Consider the following 23,404-nt stretch of genomic DNA (forward strand, 5'->3'; position numbering starts at 1 on the left):
CACAGACCAAGTGGTGTCTGAGGAGAGTAGTGGATAGTAGAATACACAGACAAGGATCACGTGGCCAGCTAGAAACAGAGATTACGAGCATTCTCTCTCCTTAAAAAGAAACCATGATTCACAGGGGCTCCACCTCAGCAATGTAGTTAAATTTTTTTTAAGATTTTATTTATTTTATTTGAGAGGTAGAGTTACAGACAGTAATGTAGTCAAATTTAAACTCTTCCCAAAAATCCACCTTTCAGACAGAATAATTGGCTCAAGTCTTCAACCTTGTAAGTATCATTAATCCATGATTTTGTGACTTAAACATCTTCATCAGTTAGGGAGCCAAATTCTGTTCCATTTGTAACACTTAATATGATCTGAGGGCTACTGATCTTTGGGTCTATTCTCAGAGTTTACAGATTCAGATAGTTTGTTAAAAGGCACAAATTATGTGGCAGATTCCTGACATGGCTAAAAATGTGTTATTGCTAATCAGCTTTGATTACTCCCTGTCCAGTATGTGCAAATATGATCCTTTCAGTACTCTCTGCTGAAACTATACTGAATCTTCTTCAGTATAAGTTTTCACTTAGATAGCAAATGAATAAGTAAAGCTTACTCAAGGTAGAAAAATAGGAGGGAATGCCCAAGAGGCTATAGCACACAGAGCTAACTCTAGGTAGAGATAATAGAAGCCACGTCTTTTCTCTTTTTTTTTTTTATATATATATAGCATACTTCACCCCGTTAGAATTTCATTCCATGGCCTACTTGGCCAAAACTCATGAGGCTCACATTCCATCTTCCTTTGTATGCCAAAGAGTTCTAATCATTTCTCCTTCTTCAATTCTCATTGAGCTTGAGTATAGCAACTGCCTTATAATCCTGGGGGAGCAAGATGATAGGAAATATTCAAACATGAAGAGAATGAAGGCAGACAGACTGAGGAAATTTTTCAAGATACAATGGTATATCAAAAAGTTAATTGAAAATAAAAATAAAAGATAAGTTAATTTTGGTGCAAAATCTTTAAAAACATGCATAGTTTTATTTTTCCATAGTACATATTTTCCACAAATTTTTGAAGACTCTTCATACAAACCAGGTAAGTAGCAGCACTCAGGATTTCTAATTTCTAGCATAGTACTCAAACTACAGTACTATTGCTAATAATTGTAAAACTAGTATTATTGCTAACAATCTTATAATTATACTACTATAATTAAGACAATACTGTTGATAACAGTAAAAGTAATAGCAATGTTAATTATAGAAGATGATTTTTATGGAGTTATGTTGTGTCAGATGCTATGCTATAAACTTTATAAATATCTCATTCAATTCCTCAACAAATTTGTGTATCACCTGGTATTATCAAACTTACCTCACACATGATAAAGCTGAGGCTTCATGGAGTAAAACACCTTTTTCGAGGTCATATTACTAGTAAATAAGATTGCCTGGGTTTCAGTCTTGTTCAATCTGACTCTGAAGCTTATACTGTTTACTATGACAGTATATTGCTCATTAGCATATCTAACATATGAGAAGATCAGGAAATAATTTAAATGGAATTTACAAGTGAATAAAAGGACAGTCTTCAATTTAACTACGCTCTTAAAATCTTCCAGTTGCAACTGGTTCTCATCTTCTCTCTCCCCAGGTGTTACCACTGTTCTCACCATGACCACCTTGAGTATCAGTGCCAGAAACTCCTTACCTAAAGTGGCATATGCGACGGCCATGGACTGGTTCATAGCCGTCTGTTATGCCTTTGTGTTTTCTGCACTGATTGAATTTGCTACTGTTAACTACTTCACCAAACGGAGTTGGGCTTGGGAAGGCAAGAAGGTGCCTGAGGCCCTGGAGATGAAGGTAAGCTGTAGTAAACGAGAGGCTAGGAAGTACCCCCTGAGAGAAATGTATTGGGACCAGGAGTGAGTAGCCTGTAGCCTGCAGGAACTGGGCAGGGCTATGTGCTATTCACTGGGGTCATCAATACAATTCTCAACTGGAGTGCTTCTTGGCAACCAGGAGTGTCAGTGGGACAAAAGCAAAGAGGGCGGGTATCATGGAGGGTTTATGTCTAGTGGTGTGCAATCAAACTTAGGTGTGATGCTACTAGACTCAAGTGGGGCTCACTGGTATTCATAAAGTCACCCAGAGGCTTGGACTCTAACTTTTTAAAAAATAGTCCTTTTATCCATTTTTCATTAATTGCTTATTTACCTTAAAGCTATATTCTAGAATGTTCTTTAGGAAGAAATCATGAGGACCTTATTTACTACCATCCTGCATATGTAGAATTATCTGTCCATTTCATTTACACTTGAATTATAGTTGAGCAATTGTGCAATTCATGCACCATATTTTCTTTCTCTGATAACTCTGTAAACATATATTACTATACTCAATTCTGGCACTGAATGTTGTTAACTGGTAATCTTAAGCCAGCCTCAGTAGTTCTCACATCACAGGGTCCTTGATTTTACGTTTTAGAAGCCCTTATGAATATACCTTTATTTTGTAATGTCTGGTTACTTTATAAGAATATATCTTGGTCAATCTCTATGATTTTTTTCCTAGACTACCAAATATCCCTTTAAATCTTTAGATTTATGACTCTATGTTTTAGAAAAGGCTTTCTGGAAACATAAACCTGTTCTATTCTTTTCCTAGAGTCACAGATTATACATATGCTAGACATTTTTGTCTTCAATAGTTATAATTTCTTCTCTAAAAATTTAGCTCTATTTTCCATTTCATTTTAGCTCAGTTTTTTTTTTCAATATGGTCTTGCATGTCCTGACCATTTCAACAGTGTCAGTTACCTTCATTTATTTTTCTTCACTTTTTTTTTGTAATTGGTTCTGACATATTTTCTCTTATGTTCCAAGTTTCTTTTGTATGTTCTTCACCAATTATTTCCTCCTTTCTGCAAGATGTTTTGTATAAGTACCACTGTAGCCTGTATTCCGTTATTACTTTAAGTTATTTTTGAGCATTTATTTACTAGCTCTGTTATATGTGGAAGTATCATTTGTGGAGTGATTGAACAACTGAACAGGATAGTAATGAGTGGTTGCAAGTGATTAATAGAGAATAGGTAGGTTGAATATCATTTGCTGTCTAAATAAACTCTTATGAATACTTCTCCCTGTAGTTGTGATTCTACTTCTAACTAGCAAGAATTTCCCCTTGCTCCTAGGAAACTCCTGTTTGCATAGTGTGGAGTAGTAGTGGGGTGTGTGTGTGTCTTTTACTCTCCCAGTCTCTACCTCCTCTACCACTATGTGGTGATCAGAGTTCCAGGATGTTCTCCCCACAAGCATGAAAATTGATTTTATTTAAAACAAGGAACATTTGTTTCTTCTTTCAGGTTATATCACCCATTTTTCTGGGACTCTGTCTGTAGCATTCTCAGTGTTTTCTTTACCTTGTTCCAATTTTCAATGTATTTGAGTACCCTTACTTTTTGGTTTCAAGGTTATAAAAACTTCCAACTTTCATCAAGCACAGAGTTTTGGTTTCTAGATCTCATTTGCCTAATTGGTTTTGGTTAGCTTCAGGGAAGATCTGGGAGCAAAGACATCCTTAATCTGAAATAGTAAATGGAAAAGACCATAGAATACATTATGAAAAGGTATGTTTCAAGAGCAATTAACAGCAATCACTGATATAAGCCTGAGTTCACAAATAAGAAATTATGTCAAACTGACCTCCTGAGATTTCATGAAAAGTTTACCACGCTGGTGGGCCAGGAAATGTCATAGATATTATCAAGGCATTCATGTAGCTTTCTTTTAAAATTATGTGTCCATGAAGAAAAAAAACAGTTAAAAAAAAAAACCAAGTAGGCTGATATTTTTGAAGTCAAATAGAATTGTCTGATGGAACCTCATCTTCAATGGAGGTCCCTGGAAATAATACCCAGGACTTCGTCTTTTAGTTGGAGGAGGAATAATTTCTGAATTGGGGATCAAAAAGTATTTCTAAAAATTGAAAGGTTAGGCTGAGCTTAGAAGTTTAACATCTGCAAAATAAAATTCTTACACATAGGTGCAAAATTAGTTCTTGAATGGAGAGCTTAAAAAATGTTCATTGAACTCTTTGTTTAGTGGAGCCCTAAGCATTTGACAATAAATCTTTGAATATAAATTAAAGGAAATTAAAACTGTTATCTCAACAACAACAAAGAAAGAAAGGAAGAAAGAAAGAAAGAAAGAAAGAAAGAAAGAAAGTCATTATATACTTTGAATATCTATGAACTACATTAAATCTGTTCTCCTTTTATTAATAAAAATGTCATTCGTAAAGAAAAAAATGCTCGACGTGGGAAACACAAATTTTGTGGAAGCCTACCATGTGCTAAAACTCTTGAACTGTCCAAATTTGTTTATATATGAGTCAAGAGGTTCGTGTTTGGTGCAGTGGTTAAGCCATCAGTCGGGATGCTAGCATCCATTATCAGAGTGCATGAGTTTGAGGCCCAGCTGTACTCTCAACTCCAGCTTAATGTGCACCCCAGGAGACAATAGGTGTTGGCTCAAGTAGTTGACAGTAGGTGTTGGCTCAAGTAGTTCACTGTAAGTATTGGCTCAAGTAGTTGAATCCTTGTACCAATGTGAGGGACAAACATGCAGTGAGTTAGTGAGCCAATGAATGTGTGTTTCTCTCTCTCTCTCTCTCTCTCTCTCTCTCTCTCTCTTTCAAGTAAGTGCATAAATATTTTTAAAAGATTTGAGTTAACTCACTTAGAATAAGTTATTCAATAACCTCTTTTTATTCTGTATTGGAGTTGTCAGACATATATAAAACATCCTAACAGCAGCAGAATATGGATTTTTTTTCAAGTAAACATGATCTTGCATATAGAAACCCTTAAAAACTCCACCAACAAACAAAATTAAACAAATAATTCAGTAAAGTTGCAGGCTACAAAGTTAATATTAAAAATCAGTAATTTTCTATATACCACAAGTAAACTATCTGAAAATTAAGAAAAATATTCTACTCTGAATATCTAAAAATAAAAAATAGGAATAAATTTAACCAATAAACTTAAAGAACAGTATAGTGGAATGATAAATTGATGAAAGATGTTGAATACCAAATGAATGGAATGGTATCCAGTGTTCACCAATTACAGCAACTAATATTGTTAAAAAGTCCATACTTTACCTGGCCAGCTCTCCTCCCAGGCCAGCCAAGTAATGAAAGTCAACAGAGTGCCTTCCCCTAGGAGGTTCACACCTCCCTTAGGATATACCCCATGTGAAGAGATAGATAGGTCTGGGCCTCTTAACTTACAAGGCCTAAAGCCCACCAGATTATTATCAAGCCCCTTCTATCAAGTTCTATTTGCCTCTCAGTCAGAAAACTTAATTGTAGCTTAGACAGCACCTTTCTTAGCTCCTCTAATAATGACTCTGTCCTTTGTTCTAGACCCTGTCTAGCGCACTTGGGCCTCATTCCTTTGTAATCATAACCTATACTCTACCACCAATGGCTCTACTCCCAACCTGTGTGTACTGATGGTCCTCTTCCCCACTTAATGCTGTATAATTGTTCAGACCTGGTTAATGCCACTCTTAGGATCATTGGTTACTATCCTCACTCTGTCTTTTATGACCTTGTCTAAATATGATCAGAGTCGGCAAACTTGGAAGGCTTCCATAGCCTTGGCAACTCATGACGAGAGCCTAGGGTGGTTACTGGCGCCATAAACTAGAGTGTGAATTTGTTGGGTCAACAACAGGAGCCACTGTGCACTTGCTCCTCATGTGGGATCTCTGTCCTTAATGTGCTGTACATTTTGATTTAATGCTATAACTAGTACTCAAACAGTATGTTTCACTTTGTGTTTCTATGTGGGTGCAAACTGTTGAAATCTTTATACTAAATTGATCTTCTGTATATAAAGGGAATTGAAAATGAATCTTGATGCAAATGGAAAGGGAGAGGGAGCGGGAGAGGGGAGGGTTGTGGGTGGGAGGGAAGTTATGGGAGGGGGAAGCCATTGTAATCCATAAGCTGTACACTGGAAATTTATATTCATTAAATAAAAGTTAAAAAAAAAGTCCATACTACCCAAAGTGATCTACAGATTCAATGCAATCACTATCAAAATTCCAATGATTTTTTCATGAAAATAGAAAAAAACTAAAATTTATATGAAACTACAAAATATCCCAATTATCCAAAGAAATCTTTAGTAAAAAGAACAAAGCAGGAGGTATCACACTATCTAACTTCAGAATATCCTGCAAAGTCTTAATAAGTGAATCAACATAGCACTAGCATAAAGAAAAACACATATACCAATGGAGAAGAATAGAGAGCCTAGAAATAAATCCTTGCATTCACGGCCAATTAAATGACACACAGTAGAAAATGGACAGTCTCTTCAATAAATGATGTTGTGATCACGGGATATCCACAGACAGAGAAATGAAATTAGACCCTTATCTCACAACAATAACAAAAACAAAGTCATAACAGTTTAAAACTTTAAACTGTTAATAATACAGAAATCATAAAACTACTAAAAGGACACATAGAATAAAAGCTCCGTGACATTGCTATTGACAATAACTTTTTAGTTATGACAAAAGCACAGGCAACAAAAGCAAACACAGAAGAATGAGATTATATCAAACAAAATATTTTTACAAGAAAAAAATGAACAAAATGAAAGGTCAACCTATGGAATGGTAGAAAATACTTACAAATAATATATCTAATAAAGACTTACTATGCAAAATATATAAAGAACTCAACTCAATAGCTGGAAAAGAAATAACACAATTAAAAATTGATTAAAGAATTGGAATAGATACTTCTCAAAAGAAGACATACAAATGGCCAATAGGTGTATTAAAAATTGCTCATCACCACTATCCTTCAGAGAAATCCAAATTAAACCCATAATGAGATATCACCTCATGCCTGTTAGAATGGATATTTTTAAAGAGATGAAAAAGATAGAGTTTATAAGGGTGTGGAGAAAAGGGAAGTGTTGCACACTGTTGACAGAAATGTAACTTAGTGTAGCCATTATGGAAAACAGTATGGAGTCATGAAAAAAAATTAAAAATAGAACCATTGGAGCCAGCATTGTGGTACACTTGAAATGCTAGCATCCCTTATGAGTGCCTGTTTGAATCCTGGCTGTTCCACTTCCTGTCCAGCTCCTTGAAGAAACAGCTTTGTCATCAATGTGGGAGACCTGGATGGACTTTTTAAAAAAAATTTATTTATTTATTTTTAAAAGTTTATTTATTTATTTGAAAGTCAGAGTTACACACAGAGAGGAGAGACAAAGAAAGAAAGGGAAAAAAATCTTCCATCTGCTGATTCACTCCCCAATTGGCTGCAATGGCTGGAGCTGCACTGATCCGAAGCCAGGAGCCAGGAGCTTCTTCTGGGTCCCCCAAGTGGATGCAGGGGCCCAAGGAATTGGGCCATCTTCTACTGTTTTCCCAGGCCATAGCAGAGAGCTGGATCAGAAGTGGAGTGGACAGGACTTGAACTGGCACCCATATGGAATGCTGGCACTGCAGGCAGTGGCCTTATATGCTACGCCACAGCTCTGGCCCCCCGGATGAATTCTCGGCTCCTGGCTCTGGCCTGGCCCAGCCCAAGCCCCCGCCAATGTGGTCATTACAGGAGTAAAACTGTAGATGGAAGATCTTTCTCTTTTTGTCTTTTCCTCTCTGTCACTCTGTCTTTCAAATAAATACATGATTTTTTAAGATAAATGAATAAAAATAAATAAAAAGAGAACTATTATATGATCCACTAATGTCACTACTGGTATATATCCAAAGGAAATACATTTAGTCTGTTGAAGAGATCTGCATTTGTGTGTTCATTGCAGTATTATTCACAATAGCCAAGATATGTTGTGTCCATCAACAGATGAATGGATAAAGAAAAATATGGCATATATATACAGTGGAATATTTATCACTTTCAAAATTTTTATGTATTTATTTGAAAGGCAGGGGGGCATGAATCTGCCATCCCCTGGTTCATTCCCCAAATGGCGGCAACAGAGTTCCAGAGTTGGGTCAGACAGATGCCAGGACCCAGGAGTTCCATCTAAGTCTCCCACCTAGGTGGCAGGAGCCCAAGCACTTGGGTCATCTTATGCTGCCTTCCCTGATACTTTAGCAGGGAGCTGGATTGGAAGCACAGCAGTTAGGATTTGAACTAGCCACAGGTGTGGTTTAACCGGTTGTGCCACAATGCAGGCCCCACTAATTGCCTTTTAAAAGTTTGAAATACAATAATTTGCAAAAACATAGAAGGACCCACAGGACTTTAGATTAAAGCATATAGTCCAGGTAGATAAAAATAAATACCATATGAACTCACTTATATGCAAAATCTATAAAAGTTAAGCTCAAAGAGTCAGAGAACATAATAGTGGTTCCCAGGGGCCAACAGGAATGGGAGGTTGGGGAATTTTGGTCAAAGGGTACAAAGTTTCAATGAGATGGGAGAAATACTTTCATGAGCTTTATACTGTACAAAAGGGTGATTATAGAGAATAGCAATAACAATATAATATTTGTGATTTTTAGGGCAATAGATTTTAAATATGTTCAACAACAATAACGAAAAAAACAGCTTGTGAGATGATACGTGTTAATTAGCTTAGTTAGCCATTCCCAGTGTATATATATTTAAAAACATCATGTTGTCTGTGATAAATATGTTTAATTTTTGTTAGTTTTTGATATAAGTAAATAAATAAAAAAATAATTTAAAAGGAAAGGAAAGGGAGTGCAGAAGAATCAGTCTAGCAGGAAACAGGTGACTAGAGGGATCTGTATGGTCATTTCAAATGATGTTATCACTGACTAGTAACTGAAATAAAATTGTTTTCAATATACTGGAGGATGTAGGAAGGGTTGCTTAAGTGAGATAAATCATTATAAAGAAAAGACAATTGGCAGTGAGCAAAACTAGTAACAGAATATATATCTTTGGAAAAATAGAAATAACTCTTCTAAGTATTAGCTAAGAGAGTTGAAAATCATTAGCTATGAGGAGCTGGACAATAACTTGGGGTGTATTTGAATAAGAGTTTCATGATTTTTATTATAAGCCTTCAAGTTCTATTTTTTAAAACTATGTTAATTACTACTTTGATTGGGTCACTGAACATTTTATGGATCATGTGTTAACCCTGATTTGAACATTGCACAATGTATGTGTGTTTTAAAACATCAGATGGTACCCCATAAATGTACAATTTTATGTTTCAGTTTAAAATAAATACAAATTAAAATGAAGAATTCAACTTTGACATTTAAAAAGAAGATAATTATTCTTAGATCTACTTTAAAAATATTCATAAATTCTTAGCATATCCATTATCTTGAATATTTATCATTTCCTTGTGCTGGGCACATTGAAAATCCTTTCTTCCAACTATTTTGAAAGAACAATAAATCATTCAGGATAGTCATTAAACCCAGATACTCTCATAAGGAATACATGGATCTTAACCACTATACCAAATCCCAGGGCAATAAATATTACTTTATTTTTTTAAAAAATTCATAACCTGCCTAAATTTTTTGGAAACAGAGTAATTCTTAAGCTCATTTTCCTATTTGTTCAAATGAGAAAAACCTGACATCTTGCTCTGGAATAATATTTTATCTTTCCTACATTGATAGACATTCTCAACTTCTATCCACATCTTGCATAAGTTTAGTTTCTTACCATTAATGTCTTTTAAATCTGTGGGACATTCCTATAAATATGGCTCCACATCAAATCACTTTTGCTATTTCTCTTTGGGATAACATTAAACTGGGGTAGATTTTATGCATAAAGTAATGGTCCTCCCAAAGTATTCTACACTAAGCATAAATAACCTTACAATAATCATACTCTATCAGTTGACTTGAATGAAAAACAAAAGCATAGTAATGATTTCTAGAATATCCAATGGATGCACAGGTAAACATTATATGACCTCAGCGCTCAGGAATTGATGGTCCAAAGACAAGTAAGGAAAATATACTCATACCAATAGACATACATACAGACAGAGAACGGTTATACTGTGTCATAGGAGGGAGAAAACAAAATGATCCCTCTCCATTTTGTCTGTCTGTTTAACATCAATTTCTTTTTTTTAAACAAACCGAGAACGGATTTTTTTTCTTTTATTTGACAGAATTAGAGAGAGAGAAAGGTCTTCCTCCCGTTGGTTCACCCCCCAAATGGCCGCTACAGCCGGCGCTGTGCCCATCCGGAGTCTCCTGTGCCCAGCCAGGAGTCAGGTGCTTCTTCCTGGTCTCCCATGCAGGTGCAGGGGCCCAAGCACCTGGGCCATCCTCCACTACCCTCCTGGGCCACAGCAGAAAACTGTACTGGAAGAGGAGCAACCGGGACTAGAACCCAGCGCCCATATGGGATGCTGGCGCCGCAGGCAGAGGATTAACCAAGTGAGCCACGGCGCCAGCCCCAAACATCATCAATTTCCTGAGGAAGCTACTACCCTTGCAATTGGAAGCCACTCCTCCATTGCCTCTTGCCAAGAGTATCCAAGCCTTTACTTACTCCTTTAATTCATACAAATTGATTCATTCTTTGATGTCCACTTCATCTGGCTATATCACTCTGTTGTTTTTCACCTTGAGCACTTTACCAATGCTATTGTCTCTTCTCTGTACTCATTTTATATACAAGATTTTTTTAGAAAACTTTTATTTAATAAATATAAATTTCGAAAATACAGCCTTTGGATTATAGTGGGTTTCCCCCCCATAACCACCCTCCTACCCGCAAACCATCCCATCTCCTACTCCCTCTCCCATCCCAATCCTCATTAAAATTCATTTTTAATTGTCTTTATATACTGAAGATCAACTTAGTATATACTAAGTAAAGATTTCAACAGTTTGCACCCACACAAATATACAAAGTATCAAATACTGCTTGAGTACTAGCTTTACCATTAATTCTCATAGTACAACACATTAAGGACAGAGATCCTACATGGGGAGTAAGTGCACAGTGACTCCTGTTGTTGATTTATCAATTGACACTCTTATTTATGACATCAGTAATCACCTGAGGCTCTTGTCATGAGCTGCCAAGGCCATGGAAGATTTTTATAACAAGCATCCTCCCCAAATTCCTTTTGTTTCTCACCCAGTAGTCTTACGTGACATCATAAACTAGAATTGACCCTATCAAATGAGGTCTGGGTTGTTCCATTTCCAGGAACTGTTACAGTTTCTAGCACAGGCTAAGGATATTTACAAATGAACCTATATGATTGCCTGTCTACTCATTCTAATATTTTGTTTTGTTTTTTCAGGAAGACCGTGAGAAAGTAAGTCAGATAATCATATAGTATGTTTTGAACTGTCACCTGATAGCAGGAAAGCCTCATAATAAACTTCTTTGTGGACTATTAAGTCCATAGGTTCTACAGGGCTCAACTTCATGTCAACCTTAGTCAATGCCCAAATTGTAGTTTCTTCTATGTTCATTTATCCTCTCTCATTTCTTATTCTTACACTCTTGTGGATTTTTTTTTCTAAATTTATTTCCTTACCTCCTCATAAATTCTCCCTCACTATTCTCTGGAAGATAAATCATTCTGCATCATTAGCTTCTTCACTGAAAAACTATTCCCTCTCCTATTTTGGTTCCAACTCCTATTTTGCAGAATGTTAATTCATATCCTGTTAACTTCCAAGATTGCTTTCAGGATGACTGTTTTCCCACTCTCTTTTGTATTCAAAATGTCTCAGGGGAAGCTCCAGGTTTTACTTATATTTTCATATATTCGAATTTCCTTTTTCATTTTCTTCCATATTTTCCTTTGCACTATCCTTGTCTTCTTTCTGACACCTAAATATTGGAGCAGGAATCAGTAGTCACACTTCTTTTGTACTCAATCTTTCTCACTTTTCAGGCAACCTCATTCAATCCCAAGTCATTCAATGGATGGCCATCCAGTGACTAATGGCCCTAAAAAACATATCTGTAGCCCAAATGTTTCCCTTGAACTGCAGATTCATATATATATATATATATATATATATATATATATATATATATATATATATATTCTCCATTGGGATGTCCAATAGGAATATAGTAAATATATCCAAATGCATTTTTTGCTCTATACCAAGCCTACTTATTTTCAAATCTTTCCAGTATAGCTAATAGCTCCACCATTCTTCCAAATGCTCAGGCCAAGATCCTAGGATTCGTTCTTGAATATTGTGTTTTTCTCACCTGTACTCTCACCCTGCTCCCAGACCACTCAAACCTAACTTATCAGCAAGTCCTGATTGTCTCACATTCACAGGATATCTTACATCTGTCTTCTTTTCTCCCTGACACTCAAGTCACCACATCTCTTGCTAGCGTCATTAGGACTAGCTTTCTAATTTTCGTCCTCTGCTTTCATGCCTACCACCTATTCTCTGCCTAATAATTGGAAAGACCATTTCCATTGTATATATATATTTTTAAATTTTTTTGACAGGCAGAGTGGACAGTGTGAGAGAGAGACAGAGAGAAAGTTCTTCCTTTGCCTTTGGTTCACCATCCAATGGCCACCGCAGCCAGCACCACGCTGATCCGAAGGCAGGAGCCAGGTGCTTCTCCTGGTCTCCCATGGGGTGCAGGGCCCAAGCACTTGGGCCATCCTCCCCTGCACTCCCGGGCCATAGCAGAGGGCTGACCTGGAAGAGGGGCAACCGGTACAGAATCCGGCGCCCCGACTAGGACTAGAACCCGGTGTGCCAGCGCCGCAAGGCGGAGGATTAGCCTGTTGAGTCGCGGCGCCGGCTCCATTGTATATTAGAACGATTCTGCTTCAGATACTTTAATGGCTTCCCACCACACTTAGATTACATTCTATAGCCCTTACCATCCCTTTCAAAGCCTTACAGGATGCTTCCCAGATCTGTGATGGTACCGCCTACTATACTTTTAACAAATTTTTTCATTCACTCCACTCAGCCCATAGTGATCATCTTGATGATCTTGAATAAGTCAGTCTAATTCCAAACCAAGGTGCTTTCTCATTACTATTTCTCTCTCTCTCTCTCCCTTTCTCTCTCCATCCCTCCCCTGGAATTGGTGTTGTCCAGATCTTTTCACAGTTTCTTTTTTCTTTTTTCTTTTTTCTTTTTTTTTTTTTTTTTTTTGACAGGCAGAGTGGATAGTGAGAGAGAGACAGAGAGAAAGGTCTTCCTTTTGCCGTTGGTTCACCCTCCAATGGCCGCCGCGGTAGCGCGCTGCGGCTGGCGCACCGCGCTGATCCGATGGCAGGAGCCAGGTGCTTATCCTGGTCTCCCATGGGGTGCAGGGCCCAAGCACTTGGGCCATCCTCCACTGCACTCCCTGGCCACAGCAGAGAGCTGGCCTGGAAGAGGGGCAACCGGGACAGGATCGGTGCCCCGACCGGGACTAGAACCCGGTGTGCCGTCGCCGCAAGGCGGAGGATTAGCCTAGTGAGCCGCGGCGCCGGCCCTTTTCACAGTTTCTTTTTTCTTTTGATCAGATCTCTGCTCACTTTCCCAGAGACCTTCTCTATCATTCATCATCCCGTTCTGCATCTCTCTGCTTTTTCTGTCTCCATTATAACTCTCACTTCCTGACATTACATTGCTGTATATGTTTGTTTACATGTCTACTATATGCTCCATGTTGAACTCCTTGAAAGGGTGTCTACTGCTCACAGGGTGTTTACCCCAGGCTCTGAGCACAGAACCTGTCATATAGTATATACATAGTTCCCTCTGTTTTCTCTGCTTTGCTGTCCAGCATAGGCACCATGGTGCATCACTACAGTCACTCACCAGCACCCTTACCCTCCCCAGTCACTTCAATCCAAGTCTTCTATTTCTCTCTGAAAAAAGAAATCCAGGGAGCTGGCGCTGTGGTGCAGTAGATTAAGCTACAGTCAGTCTGCAGTGTCGGCATCCCATATACACATGGGTTCATGTCCCAGGTGCTCCACTTCTGATCTAGCTCCCTGCTAATGTAACTCGGAAAGTGCTGGAATATGGCTCAATTGCTTGGGCCCCTGCACCCACATGGTAGGCCTGGAAGAAGCTCCTGGCTCCTGGCTTTGGCCTGGCAGAGCCCTGGCTGTTGTGGCTATTTTAGGAGCGAACCAGCAGATGGAAGATCTCTCTCTCTTTCTGTCTCCCCCCCCACCCCGTAACTTTGACTTTCAAATAAATAAATAAATATTTTTTTAAAAAGTTCAACTGTGCACATTGATGGATATTTATGAGCTTATACTCTAGCATTCTTCTGGTCCTTCAATCTGTACCTGCAGTCCTTTTCTGTGTCCCTAATCTGTTCTGCCCTCTATTTCCTATAAAATCTATTTTAAGTGTTTGCTATTCCTTTCACCTTTCTCATGAGGAATGTGAAAACCATTGTATGAGATTTGCCTCAATTTACTGTGTTCCTTTCTCCCGAACAAAATGTAAATAGTATCAGAATCTCATCCATTCTGTCGATCTCAGCTGTTTTCTGAACTGGGGTAATTCTCCACTTATACTCTGGATACATCCCACCCTTTCAGGAAATTGATACAGTGATTACTTTTCTTCCACCTGCATCCTCACACCTTTCTATTGATTTACCTTGCTCTTTCAAATCCAGCATACTTCCTTCCTCTTTTGAATTTCCTTGATTCATTATTTATGCCTGAGTGTTTCTTATTTCTGTTTTCTCCCTTATGTTTTAGTTCTCTCTTGACAGGTAGAGTTATAGACAGTGAGAGAGAGGCAGAGAGAAAGGTCTTCCCTCCGTTGGTTCACTCCCCAAATGGCCACCATGGCTGCCGCTGCACCGATCTGAAGCCAGGAGCCAGGTGCTTCTTCCTGGTCTCCCATGCAGGTGCAGGGGCCCAAGCACCTGGGCCATCCTCCACTGCGCTCCCGGGCCACAGCAGAGAGCTGGACTGGAAGAGGAGCAACCAGGACTAGAACCCGGTGCGCATATGGGATGCCAGCGCAGCAGGCAGAGGATTAATCAAGTGAGCCACTGCGCTGGCCCCTCAAATTGTTATTTTTAAAAGATTTATGTTATTTATTTGAAAGGCCAAGAGAAATGGCCACAACGGCACAATGTCTGTGGTTGGGCCAGGCCAAAGCCAGGAGCCAAGAGCTTCATCCTGGTCTCCCACGTGGGTCCAAGGACCCAAGGAATTGAGCCATCTTCAACTGCTTTCCCAGGCACATCGGCAGGGACCCTGATACATGGAGAAGCTAGGACTTGAACTTGTACCAATATGGGGTGCCAGCATAGTAGGTGATGGCTTAACCTATTATACCACAATGCCAGTCCCAACCTATTCCAATTTTTAAATTGGGTTCTTGGGGTTTTTAATGCTGATCTTATCCATTTTTGAATCCCACCTAGCATACACTCAATTACCTTGCCCTTCTTCTAGAAATTGGGGTTCAGGTAAGCTGAGTTCCTATAAAGGCATTGATACAGAGGCACCTGTCAGAAGCAAAGGTGTTTGTCCTGGAATCAGGCTACTTGGGGAATTTGGAGGAGTCATGTTCAGGTTTTTGGTGTGGAAATTACCTCAGGCTGAATTATAGTGATATGCTCTCTGTATGACAGAAGTCAAAATTCTAGAAGGATGGACCAGAAATCCCATTGAGAATCTTCAATCAGAGGGTCATTTTTTCATTCAGTAACCATTCGTACTGTGCCTAATGGTTAAGTACTTGTCTAGGGAGGTAGGAATAGAAGAGAAACTTGGTCAAAGCTAAATCAGTCACAACAGCGAAGATATAGAATTAACTTAGTTGCATATCAACTGATAACTGGATAAGGAAAATGTGATATATACACAGGATTGGATATTATTCAGTCACAAAAAAAGTAAAATCCTGACATTCGCAACAAAATGGATGGAACTGGAGATCATTGTGCTAACTGAAATGAAATAGACACAGAAGAACAAATATCACATTTTATGTTATATGTGGAAGTTTATATATATATGTGTGTGTACACATGTGTGTGTATATATATATATATATAAAACTAAAATTGTATGGATGTCATCTTATTTGGTATAAAGATAAATATTGTCTTCACTGAATATACCATCTACATGGCAATATACCCTTCTCTCCTCCCTCTATTATCATTTTCATGAATCCCACATTTTATATTAATATCTCTATTTTCAAGAAAAAATGGTGTCTGTGTATGTATATAATATCTCCACCTGAAGTGAATGACAACATGTTAAAATTGTTGGCCGGCACCATGGCTTAACAGGCTAATCCTCCGCCATGTGGCGCCGGCACACCGGGTTCTAGTCCCAGTTGGGGCACCGGATTTTATCCCGGTTGCCCCTCTTCCAGGCCAGCTCTCTGCTATGGCCCGGGAAGGCAGTGGAGGATGGCCCAAATGCTTGGGCCCTGCACCCGCATGGGAGACCAGGAGAAGCACCTGGCTCCTGGCTTCGGATCAGCGTGATGCACCAGCCGCAGCAGCCATTAGAGGGTGAACCAATGGCAAAAAGGAAGACCTTTCTCTCTGTCTCTCTCTCACACTATCCACTCTGCCTGTCAAAAAAAATGTTAAAATTGTTAAATCTTAAAATTTAAAAATAAATTGAAAATGGAAGAAAAGAAAAATAAGACTGTCTAATTTGTATGTTTCAAATTACAAAGCAAGGAGAAATATTAGAAAACTAGAGACAGAAATGGGAAAATATTAATCTCTACTTCCTGCTCCTGTGTTCTTGACACTACAATATTTTCTTTGATTTCATTCCACAATTTAGGTAAAAATTATAGTGGTTGATTAAAATGTTTTATTTTAGTAATAGTGAGAGGAATTTAAAGGTAATTTTCCTTTACTATTTAAGAAAATCTTTTAAATCAATTACTCTTTCTCTCCCATGCTAGAACACAATGTGCCTATGGCGCTAAAGAAAAGTTGTTTGCTGTTTAGAATGATTGTTTCAGAGATTTGTTCATAACCAGCTGTTAAGATGAGTAAGTGAAATAACATACTTGAATGTGAAAACTTCTAATCAAGTCATGGTAGTGTTTTTTTCCTTTCCCTTTTTCCTTTCTTCTTTGTTCTTTTTAAAATTGTTTTGGCTTATCCATGAAAAAAGAGATTACTAAACAAATTAATAAATGAGCAGGCAAACAGCTAAAGTGCTCTTTTAATAGCAATAGCGTTTAGCAGCAGGACTCTATTCATACAATGAATTTGCTAAATACAAATGAATCCTATGTAGAAAATTTAAATAATACACAGGGTTCTAAGGAGCCTTCCAGTTCTGTCCCCCTTCCACTTGTAGCAATGTGACTTGCATCCTCAAAAATTAAAAAACAGTATTGCTTTTACAATGTTCTATTAGTGAGATTATTATTCCTTCACTTAAACTTCGTTTCTGACACACTTTCCCTCCCAGATTGAAAACAATGAAACCAGCATAGGCCAGCAGAGCAGGAGTACATAGTATTCAAGGTCATTCAGATCTGGCTTCTGCCTGTCTACACAGTCAGTTCCTATAACTCTTTGCTCTACACACTGTGATCCAACTACAGCAAATTCCTTGTCATCCCTCAAACAATTCCCCTGACCTATGCCCTGGTCTTTGCTGCATCTAAGGCACTCCTGCCTGTTGTTTTTGTCCTAGACCACAAACCTCATGGACTTTTTTGAGCCATTTTTTCCAATTAATGCAGGTACCTAGTCCCTCCCTTTACTGAATTCCCACAACACTTTGTTAACTTCTTTTAGAACTCTGATTACATTAAATAACAATGATGAGATTGGAGCGGCAAGATGGCAGATTAGGAAGGGAGCACACTGATAGTCCGGGAAGAGACAGTTTAGTAAAAGTGGAGATACTGCAGGGTCAAGGAAGAGTAGGAGAAGAAACAGCAGAGGAAACTCTTCCAGAACTAGTGATTCACAGTGGACCTGCGTGGAGAGCGTGGGAGCCCAAGTTCGGGACACCAGCGGCAGACTCAACACACCAGCGCTGGAACGCGAGGTGAGCCGAACCTCAATAGCCCAAGACACCAGCAGGAAAGTGGAAAGAGGAGATTAGAGGGAACGAGGCTTGAAACTCCGTGGGGAAAAGTTCACCAGGCTAACTAGAAGAGAGAGAGAGAGAGAGAGAGAGAGAAAAGTGACTGATACGGACACGAGTTTCTCTCTCTCTGCTCACCTCTCAAAGGCGAGCAAGACAAAGAGCAGACACCATTTTGGACATACATCATAAGCAGGGGACCTCAGGTCTGCACCGGCCCTCAGCCTAGCAGAAAAACCTGACTCTGGGCGGGGGCGGGGGGTAAGAAATAACAGGAGATTAAGACCTAGTGAATGTGTGGTGCTAATGAACTGAGACTGTGAAAAAAGAGACTGTGGGGGAGAGAACTCACAGAATTCACATGAGTACTCTCCAGAGAGGCTACAACTCAGTAACGTTGGCAACCCAGTGGGAGACTGCAGGAGAATTTGAGCCCACACTGAGGGCAGCACCGATTCCTTGTGTGGTCCTTGGGAAAGAGCTTCCAATCTCTGGCTCCTGTGGGTATATCATTCGCCTGCTAACTACCTCCAATTCTGTTCAGCTGTGTGGAATTGCTGCACTTTTGAATCAAAAAAAGAAAGAAAGAGAGATTTACAATGCCTAACCTGGGAGTGTCACCTTTGGCACACCCTTAACCTGGGGAACCAGAGCTCTCAGGCCACACCCATCTCAAGCCTCTAAGGCTCCATCAAAAGCAGACAGTCCACTTAATCCAGTCATAGTATAACAAGAAAAAACAACACAGCGAGGGAAGAACAATCCAAAGAATATCTCCACAATGCCAAGCAACAAACGCAGAAACCGAGGAAACAAGAACAAGGAAAACATTATGACACCCCCAAATAAACAAGACACCTCAAGCCAAGATTGTGAAAATGATGAGATGGAAGAAATGCAAGGTACGGATTTCAAAAACTTTATGGCAAGAACAATTACAGGTTTTCAAAAACAAATGCTTGAGCTACTGAATTCCATACTGGACAGGATGGAAAATCTCCTTCAAGAAAATGAAACATTAAGGAGGAATCAAAATGAAATGCAGAAACTAGTAGAACAGGAAAGTGTGATAGTGAAGAGAAATCAAAATGAATTGAAGAATTCAATAGATCAAATGACAAACACACTAGAGAGCCTTAAAAACAGAGTCAGTGAAACAGAAGAGAGAATATTGGACTTAGAAGACAGAGCACAGGAAAGTATACAGTCAAACCAAAGAAGAGGAAATTAGAAATCTAAAAAATATTGTTGGGAATCTACAGGATACTATTAAAAAACCCAACATTCGGGTTCTAGGGGTTCCTGAAGGCATGGAGAGGGAGAAAGGATTAGAAGGCCTTTTTAGTGAGATACTTGCAGAGAACTTCCCAGGTTTGGAGAAGGACAGAGACATCCTAGTACAGGAAGCTCATAGAACCCCTAATAAACATGACCAAAAGAGATTCTCACCACGACATGTTGTAATCAAACTCACCACAGTGAAACATAAAGAAAAGATTCTAAAATGTGCAAGAGAGAAACGTCAGATTACTCTCAGAGGATCTCCAATTAGACTCACAGCAGACTTCTCATCAGAAACCCTACAAGCTAGAAGGGAGTGGCGAGACATAGCCCAGGTACTAAGAGAGAAAAACTACCAGCCCAGAATATTATATCCTGCAAAGCTCTCATCTGTGAATGAAGGTGAAATAAAGACCTTTCATAGCAAATAGAAATTGAAAGAATTTGTTGCCACTCGTCCAGCCCCACAAAAGATGCTTAAAGATGTGTTACACACAGAAACACAGAAACACGGTCATCAATATGAAAGAAGGTAAAGGAAGGAAACCTCACAGCAAAAGATCACAGGGAATTCAAAGCATATATTAGAAAATATCTTTGGCAAATGTCAGGGCAAAGTTACTACCTATCAATAGTCACATTGAACATTAATGGCCTGAACTGTCCAGTTAAAAAGACACTGATTGGCTCATGGGGTTAAGGAACAAAACTCATCTATTTGCTGCTTACAAGAAACACATCTTTCAACAAAGATGCATACAGACTGAAAGTGAAAAGCTGGAATAAGATATACCATGCCAACAGAAATGAAAAAAGAGCAGGCATAGCAATCTTAATATTGGACAACATAAACTTTAACACAAAAACTGTTAAGAGAGACAAAGAGGGCACTATATAATGATTAAGGGATCAATTCAACAGGAAGATATAACGATTATCAATGTATATGCACCAAATTATAGGACACTGGTTTATTTAAAAGATTTGTTAAGGGACTTAAAGGGAGACTTAGACTCCTACACAATAGTAATGGGGGACTTCAATACTTCACTCTTAGAAATAGAGAGATCAACAGCACAGATCAACAAGGAGAAAGTAGATTTAAATGACACTATAGCCCAAATGGATCTAACAGATATCTACAGAACTTTTCATCTGACACATAAAGCATTTACATTCTTCTCAGTAGTACATGGAACCTTCTCTAGGATTCACCACATACTAGGCCCTAAAGTAAGTGTCAGCAAATTCAAAAGAATTAGAATCATACCATGCAGCTTCTCAGACCACAGTGGAATGAAGTTGGAAGTTAACAACTCAGGAATCCCTAGAGCATATGCAAACACATGGAGACTGAACAACATGCTCCTGAATGAACAATGGGTCATAGAAGAAATCAAAAGAGAAATCAAAAATTTTATGGAAGTAATTGAGGATAACAGCACAACATACCAAAACTTATGGGATACAGCAAAAGCAGTGTTAAGAGGAAAGTTTATGTCAATAGGTGCCTACATCAAGAAATTAGAAAGGCACCAAATAAATGAGTTTTCAATTCATCTCAAGGATCTAGAAAATCTGCAGCAAACCAGACCCAAATCTAGTAGGAGAAAAGAAATAATTAAATCAGAGAAGAAATCAATAGGATTGAATCCAAAAAGAACATTACAAAAAAATCAGCCAAACGAGGAGCTGGTTTTTTGAAAAAATAAACAAAATTGACACCCCATTGGCCCAACTAACTAAAAAAAAGAAAAGACTCAAATCAATAAAATCAGAGATGAAAATGGAAACGAAACAACAGACACCACAGAAATAAAAAGAATCATCAGAAATTACTACAAGGACTTGTGTGCCAGCAAACAGGGAAATCTATCAGAAATGGACAGATTCTTGGACACATACAACCTCCCTAAATTGAGCCAGGAAGACATAGAAAACCTAAACAGACCAATAACTGACACAGAAATTGAAACAGTAATAAAGGCCCTCCCAACAAAGAAAAGCCCAGGGCCAGATGGATTTACTGCTAAATTCTACCAACATTTAAAGAAGAACTAACTCCAATTCTTCTCAAACTATTCAGAACAATGGAAAAAGAAGGAATCCTCCCAAATTCTTTTTATGAAGCCAGCATCACTTTAATTCCTAAGCCAGAAAAAGATACAGCAATGAAAGAAAATTACAGACCAATATCCCTGATTAACATAGATGCAAAAATCCTCAATAAAATTCTGGCCAATAGAATGCAACAACACATCAGAAGGATCATCCCCCAAGAGCAAGTGGAATTTATCCCTGGTATTCAGGGATGGATCAATGTTCCTAAAACAATCCACATAATACACCACATTAACAGAATGCAGAAGAAAAACCATACGATTATCTGAATAGATGCAGAGAAAACATTTGATAAAATACAACACCCTTTCATGATGAAAACTATAAGCAAACTGGGTATGGAAGGAACATCCCTCAATACAATCAAAGCAATTTATGAAAAACCCACGGCCAGCATCCTGTTGAACGGGGGGAAGTTACAAGCATTTCCACTGAGATCTGGTACCAGACAGGGATGCCCACTCTCACCATTGCTATTCAATATAGTTCTTGAAGTTTTAGCCAGAGCTATTAGGCAAGAAAAAGAAATTAAAGGGATACAAAATCGGAAGGAAGAACTTAAACTATCCCTTTTTGCAGTTGATATGATTCTTTATTTAGGGGATCCAAAGAACTCTACTAAGAGACTATTAGAACTCATAGAAGAGTTTGACAAAGTAGCAGGATATAAAATCAATGCACAAAAATCAACAGCCTTTGTATACACAGGCAATGCCATGGCTGAGGAAGAACTTCTAAGGTCAATCCTATTCACAATAGCTACAAAAACAATCAGATACCTTGGAATAAACTTAACAAAGGACATTAAAGATCTCTATGATGAAAATTACCAAACCTTAAAGAAAGAAATAGAAGAGGATTCCAAAAAATGGAAAAATCTTCCATGCTCATGGATTGGAAGAATCAATATCATCAAAATGTCCATTCTCCCAAAAGCAATTTACAGATTCATTGCAGTACCAATCAAAATACTGAAGACATTCTTCTCAGATCTGGAAAATGTGATGCTGAAATTCATGTGGAGAAACAGGAGACCTCGAATAGCTAAAGCAATCTTGTACAACAAAAACAAAGCTGGAGGCATCACAATACCAGATTTCAGGACATACTACAGGGCAGTTGTTATCAAAACAGCATGGTACTGGTACAGAAACAGATGGATAGACCAATGGAACAGAATAGAAACACCAGAAATCAATCCAAACATCTACAGCCAACTTATATTTGATCAAGGATCCAAAACCAATCTCTGGAGTAAGGACAGTCTATTTAATAAATGGTGCTGGGAAAATTGGATTTCCACGTGCAGAAGCTTGAAGCAAGACCCCTACCATTCACTTTACACAAAAATTCACTCAACATGGATTAAAGACTTAAATCTACGACCTGACACCATCAAATTATTAGAGAGCATTGGAGAAACCCTGCAAGATATAGGTACCGGCAAAGATTTCCTAGAAAAGACCCTTGAGGTGCAGGTACTCAAAGCCAAAATTAACTATTGGGATTGCATCAAATTGAGAAGTTTCTGTACTTCAAAAGAAACAGTCACGAAAGTGAAGAGGCAACCGACAGAATGGGAAAACATATTTGCACACTACGAAACATATAAATGGTTGATAACCAGAATCTACACAGAAATCAAGAAACTCCACAACATCAAAACAAACAACCCACTTAAGAGATGGGTCAAGGACCTCAATATACATTTTTCAAAAGAGGAAATCCAAATGGCCAACAGGCACATGAAAAAATATTCAAGATCACTAGCAATCAGGGAAATGCAAATCAAAACCACAATGAGGTTTCACCTCACCCCGGTTAGAATAGCTCACATTCAGAAATCCACCAACAATAGATGCTGGTGAAGATGCAGAGAAAAAGGGACACTAACCCACTGTTGGTGGGAATGCAAACTGGTTA

The 23,404-nt window shown here is 38.5% G+C and overlaps 1 protein-coding gene across 1 annotated transcript in view; it reads left to right on the forward strand.

Annotated features, from left to right (window-relative positions):
- The window catches only part of GABRA3 (gamma-aminobutyric acid type A receptor subunit alpha3), a 168,590-nt gene that overhangs the window by 141,694 nt on the left and 3,492 nt on the right, over window positions 1–23,404 (forward strand). Inside the window, exon 8 of the mRNA XM_062182925.1 lies at window positions 1,652–1,863. Coding sequence (XP_062038909.1) covers window positions 1,652–1,863 — 212 coding nt within the window. The remainder of the gene's footprint in view (window positions 1–1,651; window positions 1,864–23,404) is intronic.

Source organism: Lepus europaeus, chromosome X, assembly GCF_033115175.1.
Source record: "Lepus europaeus isolate LE1 chromosome X, mLepTim1.pri, whole genome shotgun sequence".
NCBI lineage: Eukaryota > Metazoa > Chordata > Mammalia > Lagomorpha > Leporidae > Lepus > Lepus europaeus.